Here is a 14,200-nt window from a genome sequence, read left to right as displayed (position 1 = left end):
GCAAAAATTAGCATCTCATAACAGAAACCCATTTCCATATCTCTGTACATTTGGAATCCATCAAGAATCAATGGAAATGCTGCAGATTATAATATTTACTCTGCAACAGATTTCCATTAATGAACCATGACATCATAGTTTGGGAAATTTATAATGTGGTTTAATTGATAATACAGGTTAGAGCCTCCTTCTCTACACTGCCCATAGAAAGGAATAAATATTGGATAATGCAATCATTTTTATTCCAAATGAGAATAAATTTAAAACCTTATACTTCACTAGTTTTTAGTTAAAATATTCCTCAGAATTTCAAAGAGAATATATTGAAATACTTGTTTTTAAATGTTGAATTGTTCACTCCAATAATACATCATTTTTGCATGAATAGTGTGGCCAAGTAATATAAAACACATTAAAATAACAATGTCAAAATGAAATTATTATACCAAAGATAAGATTTTGACATTCAAAATTAAAAATCACAAATGTGAGAAACTTTCTTCACTAAGTTCATACAGAAAACGTTCCTTCTTACAAAACCTGCAAGTGAAAATGAAAAAGAAAAAGAAAGCATCAGAAAGCATTTCTAACAAATGTATCTTCAGCCAACCACACCTGTCACTCTGAAAGCTTAGTGACCTTTACAGATGAGCTGTCTCAGCTGAGATCCTGATAAAAAAATCATAATTATCTGAACCATCATCACAGAATTAAGAGACCCAATCTGGCAGAGAAGACTACAGACCTGAGAAGAAACAAAGCTGCCTTTTTATCCCAGAGACAGCTGCTCTAGGATGGGGTCAAAAACCAACTTGTGAAATTAGTCAAAATAATTCTCATGTAGTGCTTGTCCTGCAATAAAACAGATTCTCTTACCTGCTTCATGTATTGCTATTGCTCACAACAACCCAAAAGTCCTGGGGTTTCACAGCCACATTTTTAAAGTGCTTCTAAGTTTTACTTTTAAAGTGCAACTTACAGATTTGCAGAAAAACTTTAGGCTTCCAAGTAACTTTGACTGAACTTAAAAATCAATATTCCACCTGCAGAAGAAATTCAGTCAGTCCTATGCCTAAAGTAGGCTGCAAGTGCAGAAAGCACACTCTGCATTTCCCTTTGAGGCACAGTTAAATAAGATGGTCTGCATTCATCAAGGAAGTCTCAGCTATGGATACCTTTCTCAAAACTAAAGATGTGCTTTACCCCTGAGGAGAAAGATATCATGGAAAACATGGGTAAAAACTGGGTTGAAGTTAAATGACTCTCAGCATGGGAGGCTGATATCTAAATTCTGTCAAAAACCTGATTGATTCTCCCATTCCCCTGTTTGAATAATAGTTTTTTTTACAAGGTGCCTGGAGTTTAATTTATCTCAGTAAAGAGGCTCTGAGTTCTTACTGCAGTATTAGTGGGTCAAAGCCAATCCATATTTACAGATGTGGAAAAACAATACATGGCTGCTCTAACGATTACTAGCTACAAGTTTCTCACACAAATTGCCCATAAACTTTGTCAGATTGGAGAAACAAGCAAAGATCAAGTAGCTCTGGGTTCCTCTCAAATCTGCAGTGCCACACAGAAAGTATGGGGGACACTTTTGATATCTACAGCACTAAATTAAAAATGTAATTAAACCCAATTGTCAAAAATGTAATAATTTAAAGTTTATAGCACGGTTGTTCTCACTGCACTTCACACTTTATTGTGAGAATTGAACAGAAGTGATGCACTGAATAGACCTTGAAAGAACCCCAAATACATTAGCTTAGTACATGTAGACAGATAAATCCAAACATACTTTCCCAAAGATACTAAAACCTAAACATACTAAACCTACTCAAGTCCTTTCACTGAAAGAGATAAAAAGCAAAATCATTCGAGTGCCAACCACATTTTCATATGAAGAATAACCCTGTCCTGGGCAAAACAGACCAGGAAAATGGCTGAATAAATGGGAAATATGAGTCAGTGTCTCTGAAATCTGCCACAATGGAATCAGTTAAAGAGAGAAAACTAAAAAAGGACTAAAAGTGAAATAAACTTATGTGTGTATATATAGTCATAGATACAAACGTGTTAAAAAATGCAATTTTTATGGATTCATTATGCAAACATTTGAGCTAGACAGAATGGTATAGAAAGCATGGTTTTACTGCCTCTTAATCCAAGAAAAAACATGAATGGACAACAAAATGTAAGGATTAGAAATGTAAAACTTTGGCTTTTAGAGATACTGACTTTAAGCACTGTACAGCTTGCTTATCTGCCACAAAACACAACTGTTTGTTAAAGTGTCTAGTAAGAAAACTGACAAAAATTCAAGGATTTGGTTTAGGCAAATGGAAACCAGGCAGAATCAGCCAACTGTGCTGCTGCTGCACACACCTACAACTCCAGGCTTATCCCCCTCCTCCACTGCACTCCTTTGAAGAAAATCCAATTGCTGATGAAGCAATTAGAGCAGACTTAAATGAGCCTTTGAGAAGGAACATGAAGCCAGCTGCAGTCTGAACAGCAGCTTCCAAAGGAGATGTTAACAAGCCACCACAAATCCATCCCATGGGGAACGGGCTGCAGCTCCAGCTGGGCAATGAGCACACTTCGTGCTGATGACAAGTGGGGAAAACTGAACGAGCAGGCAGGGGGTGAAAATATTAACCCCCTTCATGTGTACATGAGCCTGCTGATGCACACAGATCCATCTCAGAATCTTTATGAGTAACCAGTGTGGAAGTCTGGAGGGAACTCACGAGTCTGCTGTGTAGCACCCACCATCTGTCACCCTTCCAAAATGCTTCATCCACTGCTCAGCTTCGCTCATGCAACAAAAATAATCTGCCTAGGGGGCTGCACCCCAGAAGTAATGATGCATCACATTCAGTTTGGACTTGTTGATCACATTAAGGACTGCTGGCTTAGCCAGAAATGTGCTACTGAGAAAAGGCCTCCCTCTTCCACCAACATCACTATGGAAACTATGGGAATATAGTGCACTGCTCTCAGGAGACTTTTGCTTCAACAAACAGGGAGAGCTCAGAATTATTTAGTGTCTGGTCCACTTTCCCAGAGGTTCACACACAGAACTGATGCATTTAACCTTTCAACATTAGGTTACTATCCAGAAATACTGATTAGAAAATGTAAATCGTTCTGCTAATCTCTTTCAGAAGACACCTTGTGCAACAGATACACTCTCCCTGTGTAAATGTTTTCTAAGGATATTGATGTCTCTGTTAAATTCTTAATGCTTTGGGCTGTGGAATAAGTAAAAAATCAATAGGGACATAAATTTTAAGAAGGATTGCAATGATTAGCTGTGGTTTTGACTATTGGTGGCAAAAGGTAGTTCGACCTCTCTCTAGCTGGAATACTTAATTTCATTTTTTCCTGACTAATGTCCCAATCTTTGGATTTTATCCCATACCTGAAGATTTCAACTAGCATGGAATCAGGCTACATCTCAATAAATACAACCAGAAGTAAGTTGTTCCAAGAAGCAAGGACTCTTAAGGAAAATATATTTAAAGTATTCTGTGGAGGGAATGCAACATACCTAGTAAAAATCAAAAAGAAAATGGCCAGGAAAAAAAATTTTTGCAATCAGTAATGGTGTTGCTTGAGAAAAAACAACAGCCACAGGATACTGCAGAAGCCACAACTAACAGAATGTTGTCCAGGTGTATAAAGAATGTTGGTGGAGGAAGGGAGAATCATTTGTAGAATCCAGTGGTGACACAAGTTAATGGCCCTGAATGCACAGCACTGTTTAATGCTTGTTCACCATCATTAACAGTGGCACCAGTATTGATGCAGCAACAGGGATTAACTGATCTGAGCAGAAAGTGCCCAAGATCTGCTTCTGAGGAAGCAGAAATGTGGCACCTTGGAGACATCAATTACAGGAGAGCAGAAAGGGCACAGTCCCTGCAGCAGGTCCTGACAGTGTGGTGGGACAGGGGGATCAGGTGAAACAGCCACTAAGTAGCATTGTTTAAAGACTAGACCATAGCCAAGAGGAAAAATTACTTATTAAATTACCTCATTGTGGTACACAATACTTGTAGGTTGGAAAGAAAGATTTTTATGAGGGCAAAATAAATAAACCAAACCAACCACCCAGATAAACCAAAACTAAAGAGAAAATAAAAACTCTTCCTAAATCAAAATCTTGAAAAACCACAATTCCTGGAGCAAAGGACAGCACAATGCACATTATTCTTGATACAGGGGTGGTACCTCCACAACCTTTCCCTGAATGACCAATTCCCATCCACAGCTGCCTCCCAGAGAATCTTGAGCATCAGCACAAACACAGCCCCAAACTCCTCTAGTCTGTTCCCTAATGAGAAAACTGAATCATTCACTCTGTTTCACAAAAACATTGTTTGAATTCTTTTGTTTAGGAAGTTGTTTTAATAAATCAGTGGAATGGTATCAATCAAGCCTTTTATTCCCCTTCTTAGCAGTTTCTGAGAGAAATATCTGCCAGCCTGGAGATGCTCTATCTTCTCAAATTTTTTGGGCCTTTCCCAAAACATTGACTTCAGACTTGGCAAAACTGGGATGTGTATTTCACATATTGCTGGAGTTTTAGGAAAGAAGAAAGAAGAATTTTAGCTGAAAGCCTCCAAAGATTGGAGTGCTATCTTAGGATTTTTTTTTTTTTTACTTGTACTTCCCCAGGCTGCTTTTTGCATCACAGAGAATCAAAGTCCAACCCTCTCTGCTGCCTTTCAGAAATGAACTCTTCACAGAGAACCCCAGGCAACAAAACAACTCCCTGGCCTGGCTTCCAGCCCCAGGCTCTGCACAGAGAGATTTCCAACAAAAAAATGAATGCTCTGTGCAGAGCTGGCACGAGTAACACTGAGCACACCCCTCTTCACTTCTGCCCAAGCCCCTGCCAGAGCATTAGATAATTAATTAATTAATTAACATCACAGCAAACTGGTGAGCACCAAACAGCCCCTGCTACATTCCAGCCTGGCCACTTCCCACTCCCATCCCATTTAGGGGACAAGGAGAAAAATAACCCAGGACTCCACTCTTAACATCCATCACTGATTGCAAGGGTGATACCAACATACCCAACATACCTAGATGGTATTCTAAAAGAGGTAATTAATTCTAAAAGAGGTATTTCTTCGCTTCTTGAATCCAACTCAGCAACAAATTCCTGGAGAAGAATCTCTTATTGCTCAGTGATGGATTATTTCTTGAACTTGACCCATATCCATTGACAAACATCACAACACACTCAGCCCTGTGAAAACAAGTTTGTGTTTATCTCATGCACAGGAAAAGCTTCTTTTAAGAAGTGCCAAATGTTTTAAGCCATATTTTTACTGCACAAAGTTGGCATAGGTGCTACTGTGGAATCTGTGTCGTGCTTCCCAAACCACTTCCATTTTTATCATAAATAATCTTAAAGCAATTTCAATCACCTTCATCCCAGGTTTCCCAGGCCCACTTTTTATTTTATTTTTCAAGATAAACAAGAGGCAACAGAGACCCAAGGGAAGAACCAGCTCCAGTAAAGGCCACTGCCTACACATTTCACTCCCCAGGTGACAAATGCATGAGAAACGTGCCAGGGACAACCACAGATAAATTTATGGGCAGACACTCTCTCAGTTGCTCTTTAAGGAAAGCAAACATGTTATGAGAAGCTGAAGGAATATTTCTTCCATGCTAGCTGTAATACACAATCTGAAAAACATGACAGTGAAACCACTGGTCAACTGTAAAGTAAAAATGCTTTAAAATTATATTTTTTTCTTTTTTTTTTTTTTTAGGAGACTGCACTAAACAAAATAAATGTTTGTAAAATAAATGTAGGGAGCAGAGGTATTTCCTCCCTAAACCAGTCCCATGGTTTCTTTGATGTTCAAAAGGGGTGTCATCACTTTTTCTCTTTTCTCCTCCCTGCATGAAAATAAAGATGCCCACATGAGAACTAGCAATTACTCAGCAGATGAAAGCTTCTGCTGAGGCTAATGCAGGAAATCTGGAAACACCATAAAAACAGAAAAATAAAACAAGTAAATAAAGTTAATGCAAACGCTTGAGTTAACAAAAAAAAAACTGGAGTGAAAATATTCCTGACTTAGATGGAGTGGTTTATTACAATCTCCAAACACATTAAAACTGTAAAAGGGGAAGAAGCAAAACAAGAAACGTTGAAGAATCTTTGCCTTGAAAATATATGTGTGTATTTAAAAATTATTTGCTTTGAAAATTAAATCTGAACAGGGTGTGTGCCTGCTGAGACTGCTGTCACAACCTTGGATTTTATGGTGGAAAAAGTGATAAACCTAATTCCAAAATAGGGGTTACTATAAGAGAATGAGGTGCAAACATATGCTTCCTCCACAAAGCTCCCATTGGAATTTTGGGCTGGCTGGGTAAAGGAAGGAACTCTGTTGGCTTCCCTCCCTGAGGTGTCACCACAAAACCTGTCACCTGTGCTGGCACATACAAAAACACAAACACACAAAAACACACAGAAACACACACAGACAAAAACACACACACCCCCCAAACTGCATACCCACACACAGACAAACAAAAACACACACACAAACATACACACACATCCAAAAACACAAATACACAAAAACACACACACCAAACCACATACCCACATACACACACAAACAAAAACACACACAGAAACACACACACACACACAAACACAAAAACACACACAAAACCACACACAAACACAAAAATAGACACACAAACAAAAACACACACACAAACACAAAAACACACACACAAAAACACAAAAACACACAAACACAAACGCACACACACATCCAAAACCACACAAATACACAAAAATACACACACACACAAACACAAAAACACACAAACACAAACGCACACACACATCCAAAACCACACAAATACACAAAAATACACACACACACAAAAAACACACACACACCAAACCACATACCCACAAACACACACAAACAAAAACACACATACAAACACAAAAACACACACACAAACACAAAAACACACACAAAAATACAAACACACACACACACACACACACACACACACACTCAGGTGATTTGCTGAGCTTTTGCACCAACAGGATTCTAGGGTAGTGCCTGCCATCATTCAGACTGCGCCTTCTGCAACACTCTTTATTAAAAGATATGAAAAATACTGTCATTGTGCTGGCTATGCACACATCTGACAGTGCCACCAAGGAGCCAGTGTACCCTAACATATACAGGAAAGATTGGCAAAGAACGCCTGAACAGAAAAAAATGCCAGCAACTCACACATTCACAGAGGAATACACAAAAATATTCTGAATTTTATTGTCATTAACGGCAATAGACCCTGGAACAAAAGGTGTAAATACAGACCTCAGTAAAAGGATGCAAATCTGTTGAGTCCTCAGTATTTCCCACAAGGGAGCATACACATTTCCAAGTAACTTGAGAGAAATTGGGAAAATATCCTGAAAAATTTCTTCACTCTGCACCCATGAGCTGTCAGGTTCAACCACGTTCATTATTCACTAGCAGCTTTTTAAATTCTTATTTCCTATTAGAAAACCTGAAGATCAATAAAGCTACAGGAAGATGTACTCTCATTTAAAGTCTCCAAAACTATGCCAGACAACTGGAATCCCTTCTGCAATTAAACATTTTTCCAGCTAAAACGGATTGGACTGGTTAAAGGTTGGGTTACTCTCCACCACGTCCTTTTACAGCCAAAGTAATCAGATTTATAACTGACAAAGCTTAGCACCCTACTAAGTTATTTTCAAGAAAATTACTAGCTAGCATCCCTATTTTCTTGCACTTTCCTTTTTAAAATCTTTCAAAGAAAGAAAAAAAAATCCAAGTCAGGTTAAAAAAATATATATTGTATTTGAAATAAACCAAAATAGAAAGAGAAAAAAGGAAGGAAGCAAGTCTGGATATCTGCACAGGTACATCTTTACATATTATATAAAATGGGAATATATTTTGTCACTTTTAAGACTAGGTCATAGTGTTTCTTTTATTTTCCTCAGCAACATCTGATTATCTCAAATAAAGACCAACATCTCCTCTCCAACTTTAGACATTTGCATAATTATTAACTTTGGTGGCAAGCCCATAAAATTGTGGACTCAGTTTCAAGCAGGAAAGGAAATGGGCTGTAAAAGATTCTGCATTTAAGGGCTGCTCTTATGAAAGAGCAGTCTAGAAATAGCTGCATGGGGGTGGGTTTTGTAGTGAAGGAGCTCTCAAACAAGAAAGAAATAATGCAGGATTGGGAGATAATGTCAGAGAAATCCAAAGATCAGTAGGGAAAGTTTCATTAAAGGGCAGCAGTTAAATACCAGGCCTTACCTAAGGACAGAGTGAGTCATCCACCACTTGAAAACCTGAAATCTTTTTGTTTTTCTACAAAACATGTTCCAGACCCTGAAGACACTGCTTGCAGCAGGAACCACTTCTTCCATCTCTATTCCTACCCCTTCCCAGGAGGTAAAGAGGATAAAACTTTCAGATGGATGCAAATTATCCTATTCCAAGAGGAGCAAAAGGGAGTAAGTAGCTATTTATTTTCTGCTAAAATCATCCTGTGCAGAGTTAACTTATCCTGCCAATATCCAAAGAAAGTGCCAAATGCTCCCCTCCAGCTCCACAGTAATGAATCTGAAGTTATGTATTTCATTTTCCATGCATATAATACCATCACTGCAATGCCATAGTGCCAGAAAATAAAGCCTTAAAAAATAAAAATAGAAGCAGGAAGCAGAAATGCTGTTTCACAAAACTCCTGCTTGGGGTTTTTTATTGCCCAAGATATTGGATATCATTAACTATACTGGCTATTTTCAAAGAAAATGCAAAAAAATCCCAAAACCTATACATATTTTTTCTGTGTTCATCAAAAATACTAAACAATTCATAAATCCTTAATTATCCCCACTTTTTCTTCACTTCTCATACACACGCATACTCTAACAAATAAAATGTACTTTCTTTCCTCTTTTATTTTTTTTTTATACGATTTGACTTCATTGTTTCTTTGGCCAATAAACTCAGGATAACACCTGACTGCAAGCTTAGAACTTTCCACACTGACTCAGAAAACCATAATTGCAGAAAGACTGGATACTAGTACCAATCTACTGTTAATAAAACACAGGGCCTTTCTCTAATAAATAGCATTTCTAATATTATTTTCAAGAGATTGAAAAGCTCATACCTGTACAATCTCATAGCTTTTACACTGGATTGTTTACAACAATTTTTTGCGTGATACTAATACAAATGATATTTTTGCATGAGGCTAATAAAATTATATTTCACTGTAGGAGCTTTTAAGATGGATTTTGAAGACCACAGGAGAAACCTGTATCCAAGCAAGGGTTTAGCATCAAATTCTGCATTTCTTTTTACCACATCTGGAAAACTCATAAAAGAAGCTTTGCTGTTATTACAGGCTGTAGAAGAGAGTTAAGAAATACAATAAACTACATATTTTATAACATCACCAATATTTAATGTACCTCCATCCACGGCCTTTTAGTTTTATTGTCCTGGGTTTTGAAACTAGCACTATTTTTATGCATAGAATATTATGCACATGCTATGAAGAACTACTAGAGTTCTTAGGAGAATCATCTCATGGATTTTTTAAGTAACATGAATAATAGATGGAACCAGGATAATGGTCTTCTTCCACTATGTACTTACCTGCTTTTCGTGACCACCTTAATTTACAATAGTGGGTCTGGGATAATTTTATTTGACAATTAGGACCAGTGTTTTTCAGATGGGGTGGGGTCAGAGGCAGCTGTTTTAACAGAGAACAGCAAACTGAAAACCAGCTTTTATGATTTCATTAGCAAATAGTCTTGCAGGGAAAGAGTTTTCTGCCAAACACAAGAAACTTCTCTTGGCAACAGAACTGTTCCAGCTTTACCCAGTATCACATTTTTTTTTTGCACTGACTGCAGACAGAAACCAGTCCCAAGAAGAAATTAAGGGCAACTCGGCAGAGAGGGGAGATGTCATTGGAGTAGCTGGGGAAAAAGAGTGGCAGGAAACTTCACTGAGTGTCCCTTCTCTCATCCCTAAACTAATGGGAAACAACACCAGAGCAGGTCCTGAAAATAAATGATTGACCATACTTTTCTCCTTTTTAAGCTTTTGCTTTTAAATGCACTTATGCTTATTATACCCACTTCATTCTGCAGAGTTTACCACAAAGCAGTAATTCAATCACACAGCTCCCTACTAAGTAAAGCAGTCCTGAATGCCACAGCTGATATAATTGAAGCAACATTTCCATGCAAAGTCATTCTGAATTTACACACAGCCACCAGCCTGCCAGACTCCTGCCCTGCACAGAGCACCCCACAGCACCTTTGCCTTGCCCAGTGTTGCACAAGTCCTGTGGTCATTCCTTTAATTTTGTCACCTGCAGGAACACCCAGATTACCATGACACAAACCAGACAGTTGCTACTGCATTCCCTGTACATTTCTTACAGAGAGAAAGTGAACAAGGCATGGCAGCAAGAGAAAAGGAAGTCAATGAGTTGAGAAAAAGTTTGATTTTTTCCCACTTTTTACATTAAAACTGCTTAATTTTGGAGGAATCTGCATACCATGCACAAATCATTTAATAAATTAGAATACTAAATACAATTTGTAGTCATCAGAAAATTACCATGACTGTACAAATATATTAAAATATTCAGGTCTTTTCTAGATGCAAAGAGAACCAGTTCTCAAATCCCAAAGTCCAGGTATTAGTAGAGTTGATCTTCCTGTGAATCCCCACACAAGGTCCAGTTCTTAAACACAATTCTTCATCACTGCTTCCAACTGAGTCAGGAGCATAACCAGATAATTTTAGTGAGTTTCTACTAGACAGGGTTTTAAAATTAGAAATCCACTTCAAAAATTAATGAAAGAGACATGATTCAGAGCAACAAGGAAAACTGGGACACTGGCCAATTTCAAGAGGGTTTGAAATTTTAACTGATTTTTGTTTTTCTCAGTGACTGGATAATATTATTCAAGACTTAAAATTTTTACCCAGTTTCAAATTAAGTGAGAACTTATAAACTTACCATTAATCCATTTGGCTTCTGGATTATGAACTATAAACTCCTTCCTGAAGAGATCTTCCAAGGATAATCTGTTTTCTGATGAATTTGCAAGTTCATCTAAAATAAGCACAACAAGATAATTTTAGATAATTATTGAAAACAATATATTCAGTGTTGTTTGCAAAACACTGGAATTATAGAAGCATGATAACAATACCTTGCTTTTTTTTTTTTTTTTTTTTTTCATAACAAGTATAATTTTTGTTCAGTAAAGCTTCAGGAAACAAAGAATTGGTACCTTTTAGACAGGAAAAATATAGGACTTAGTTCTTGGCTATTTACTATATTGGGATTTTCATAGCAAAGCTCTTTCTTACCACAGCCCCACACCACAAAAAATTACAAAAAAAAAACCAACCAGAATTTCCTGACAAGCAAAGCATGTTGGCCATACTGAGTTCCTTACACTGAGAGAAACTAGATAAAAAAGTCCTGCAAGTAAATTTGGAACCAACTTCACCTATTCAACAATTTACAATGAAATTAAAAACAAATCTACATGCATATTTTATAGCCTGTGCTTGCTTTCTAGTGATGTGAACAACATAACTTGGCTAACAGCCTTGTGTTTTTCCCACACATGACCCAGGAATATTGTGCTCCTGAACATTAGCCAATATCGACTTACAAAAAAAAAACTAAATACACCAAAATTATTTTCCTGCATCTAAAATCACCTCCACTTCAGAAAACTAAAAAAGAAGCTCTGCAAAGTATCAGTGTTCTTCTGCTGTAAGCTAAAAAATTAAGTAGTGAAGATTCAATAGTGAATTGCTGCACTAACAGTGGTGATGTTGAACCATTGCTATTAAAGCAAAAGTTTTAGTGTCAAAAGACAAACCCACCAAGTTTCCAAGCAATAATCACTGGCAGCAGCTTGCACTTCACCTGCAGCTTCAGGCTGCTTGGAACAGCAGCTGCCAAAAGCTGTGCTGTTTGCTGCCTGTGCAAAAAGATGCACCTGTGCACTCCCCACACCACCAGTCCAATGCCCAGCCAGGTTTTTTTTGAATAATTTTGTATTATTGGGCAGGTTACAATAAATTACTGCACTCTTTCTCTTCTCTATGAGTTTTTCTCTTCTTCTCCATGAGAGGAACTTTGTGTTAGGCAGATTTTGTCCTTACTGATATTAAACAGTGCTCTGATGACAGACACATACAAAGAGAGAATTTGCCATCACAGCAATCAGACAGCAATCATGTTATCTCTGTGTCAATCCACAATGCTACCAGGACTTTTTTAACAAAGAAACCTGCTTTGTAAAGGTCATATCCTGCAATACATGTTGGATGTAAATGTGACCCTTCAGAGAGAATACAGTCAATCAATAGTTTTGTTATTGGTCTTCATTCAGCCAATTTTTTCAATTAGAGGTTCAGCAGAAAGCTTACTGGAATCAACAACAATATTGTATTTTTGCCTTTTAAATCTCAGCACTGCCTGCTGCAGTCACTTCAGCTGATGTTAATAAGGTGCATCCTTGGTGTACTGAAGAGAAACCCCCTTTTAATGCTCATGATGAATTTTGCTGTATTTTGCCTGTTGCTCCCTCCCACGTGGCAGCAGCACTCACCCACTGTAATCAACTCTTCTTGCACTTCATGTCTTGTAAGGCCAAGCATGCAGAGTTGTCCAAATCCTCCCTCACAAAACAAACAATCTAATCCTTAAATAAGCTTTTTGTCCTGTTTCTGCCTTCTAGGAATCAAAATAGTCTGTTTAGATTTTTTCTTTCCTTCATCTGCCAGTCCAGCATGGGACACAATATTCCACTTGCAGTCTTACAGGAACTTTACAGCAGAGCAACATTATCTCTCTTGATTTATACCTAATCCCTCTGTTTACACATCGTGGGACCTTGTTAGCTCTTGCTCCTGCCACACACCGTGTTTTTATCTTCAAAGTAAGCACATCTTGTTATGTGTGCTCTGTTCAGCTCCACAGACACATTCCTGTGCCTTCAAACACTGCTTCTGACTTAACAGCACCCAACACTGGGCTCTCCTCATGCCCATTATCCCCTTCCCCCACAGCCTTGTTGACAACCTACCCTCCACAAGGTGTTTTAAATACTCTGTTTGGATTCCACACACCCTGGTCCTGATGCTGTTTATAATTCCAAACGTGTTCCCCTTCTAACCTTACCTGAGTCTGTTTCTACTTATAGTGACCCTTGATTTCCTGCCAGTTTGCCAGCTAGCAATCAAGCTCACACAAGCTGTTATGTTGTCAAAAATTGCCTTACCTATGACAGACTTTTTTCCAACTGCTTAAATAAAAATCACTAAAAAAAATACATCAGCTGAGTACAGAGAAGCTATAAGAGAAGAAAGGAACATCAGCTCTGCTCTCTGTTTTCTATCACATCCCTGGCAAGAAATCTCAATATAAAGTGGATCTTAAAGTAAGTTTTAAAGTACGGTCAGCATTTGTAAACTGAAAAAAATGGCATCTTCAAGCAACCTTACAAGATATTTTAGAAGTATTTTTTTCCTAATGCTAAGTTTTAACCAAAACAGAGCTCTGTTTGCAACCCTTTGCCCCCTGTCAATATCTCAGATGCCCAGTTTATCTCTAACAGAATGAATTACACATCCTGGGAACCCTCAAAACAGTAGTGGGTTAATCTTTATGGAGCACAAGCACAAATTAGTTGCACCCCACCATGGTGATACCCAGAGGCAGGAGAGAACAGGAGGGGATCCCTCTGTGCCAGGGACCAGCTGCAATGCACAGAGCTACACCTGAGGATGGATGAGGAGCCGACCTTATGGGTCAGGATTAAAGAGGGGACAGGGACAGGTGACATTATTGTCACCCTGGGGGCTGCTACAGGCCACCCCAGCTGGAAGACCGAGGGCAGTGTCCCCACATCCACAAGCCCTGGTCCTTGTGGGTGACTTTGACCACACCAATACCTCTTGAGGGGACAGCACAGTAGGGCATAACCAACTCAGAAGGTTCCTGGGATGCGTTTTTGGTAACTCTTCTGCAAGTGACAAGGACATGGAGCTGGTGGAGCAGGTCCAGAGGAGGCCACAAAGATGCTCAGGGG

The 14,200-nt window shown here is 38.4% G+C and overlaps 1 protein-coding gene across 2 annotated transcripts in view; it reads right to left on the bottom strand.

Annotated features, from left to right (window-relative positions):
• DPP10 (dipeptidyl peptidase like 10) overlaps nucleotides 1-14,200 on the bottom strand; it is a 438,452-nt gene that overhangs the window by 175,710 nt on the left and 248,542 nt on the right. For both annotated transcript variants that reach the window (XM_021548741.3, XM_021548740.3), the window contains exon 3: nucleotides 11,104-11,199. In XM_021548741.3, coding sequence (XP_021404416.1) covers nucleotides 11,104-11,199 — 96 coding nt within the window. The remainder of the gene's footprint in view (nucleotides 1-11,103; nucleotides 11,200-14,200) is intronic.

Source organism: Lonchura striata, chromosome 8 (genome assembly GCF_046129695.1).
Source record: "Lonchura striata isolate bLonStr1 chromosome 8, bLonStr1.mat, whole genome shotgun sequence".
In the NCBI taxonomy this organism is placed as follows: domain Eukaryota; kingdom Metazoa; phylum Chordata; class Aves; order Passeriformes; family Estrildidae; genus Lonchura; species Lonchura striata.
The sequence above is the reverse complement of the archived record's forward strand: the minus strand, read 5'-3'. Positions and strand labels throughout refer to the sequence as shown.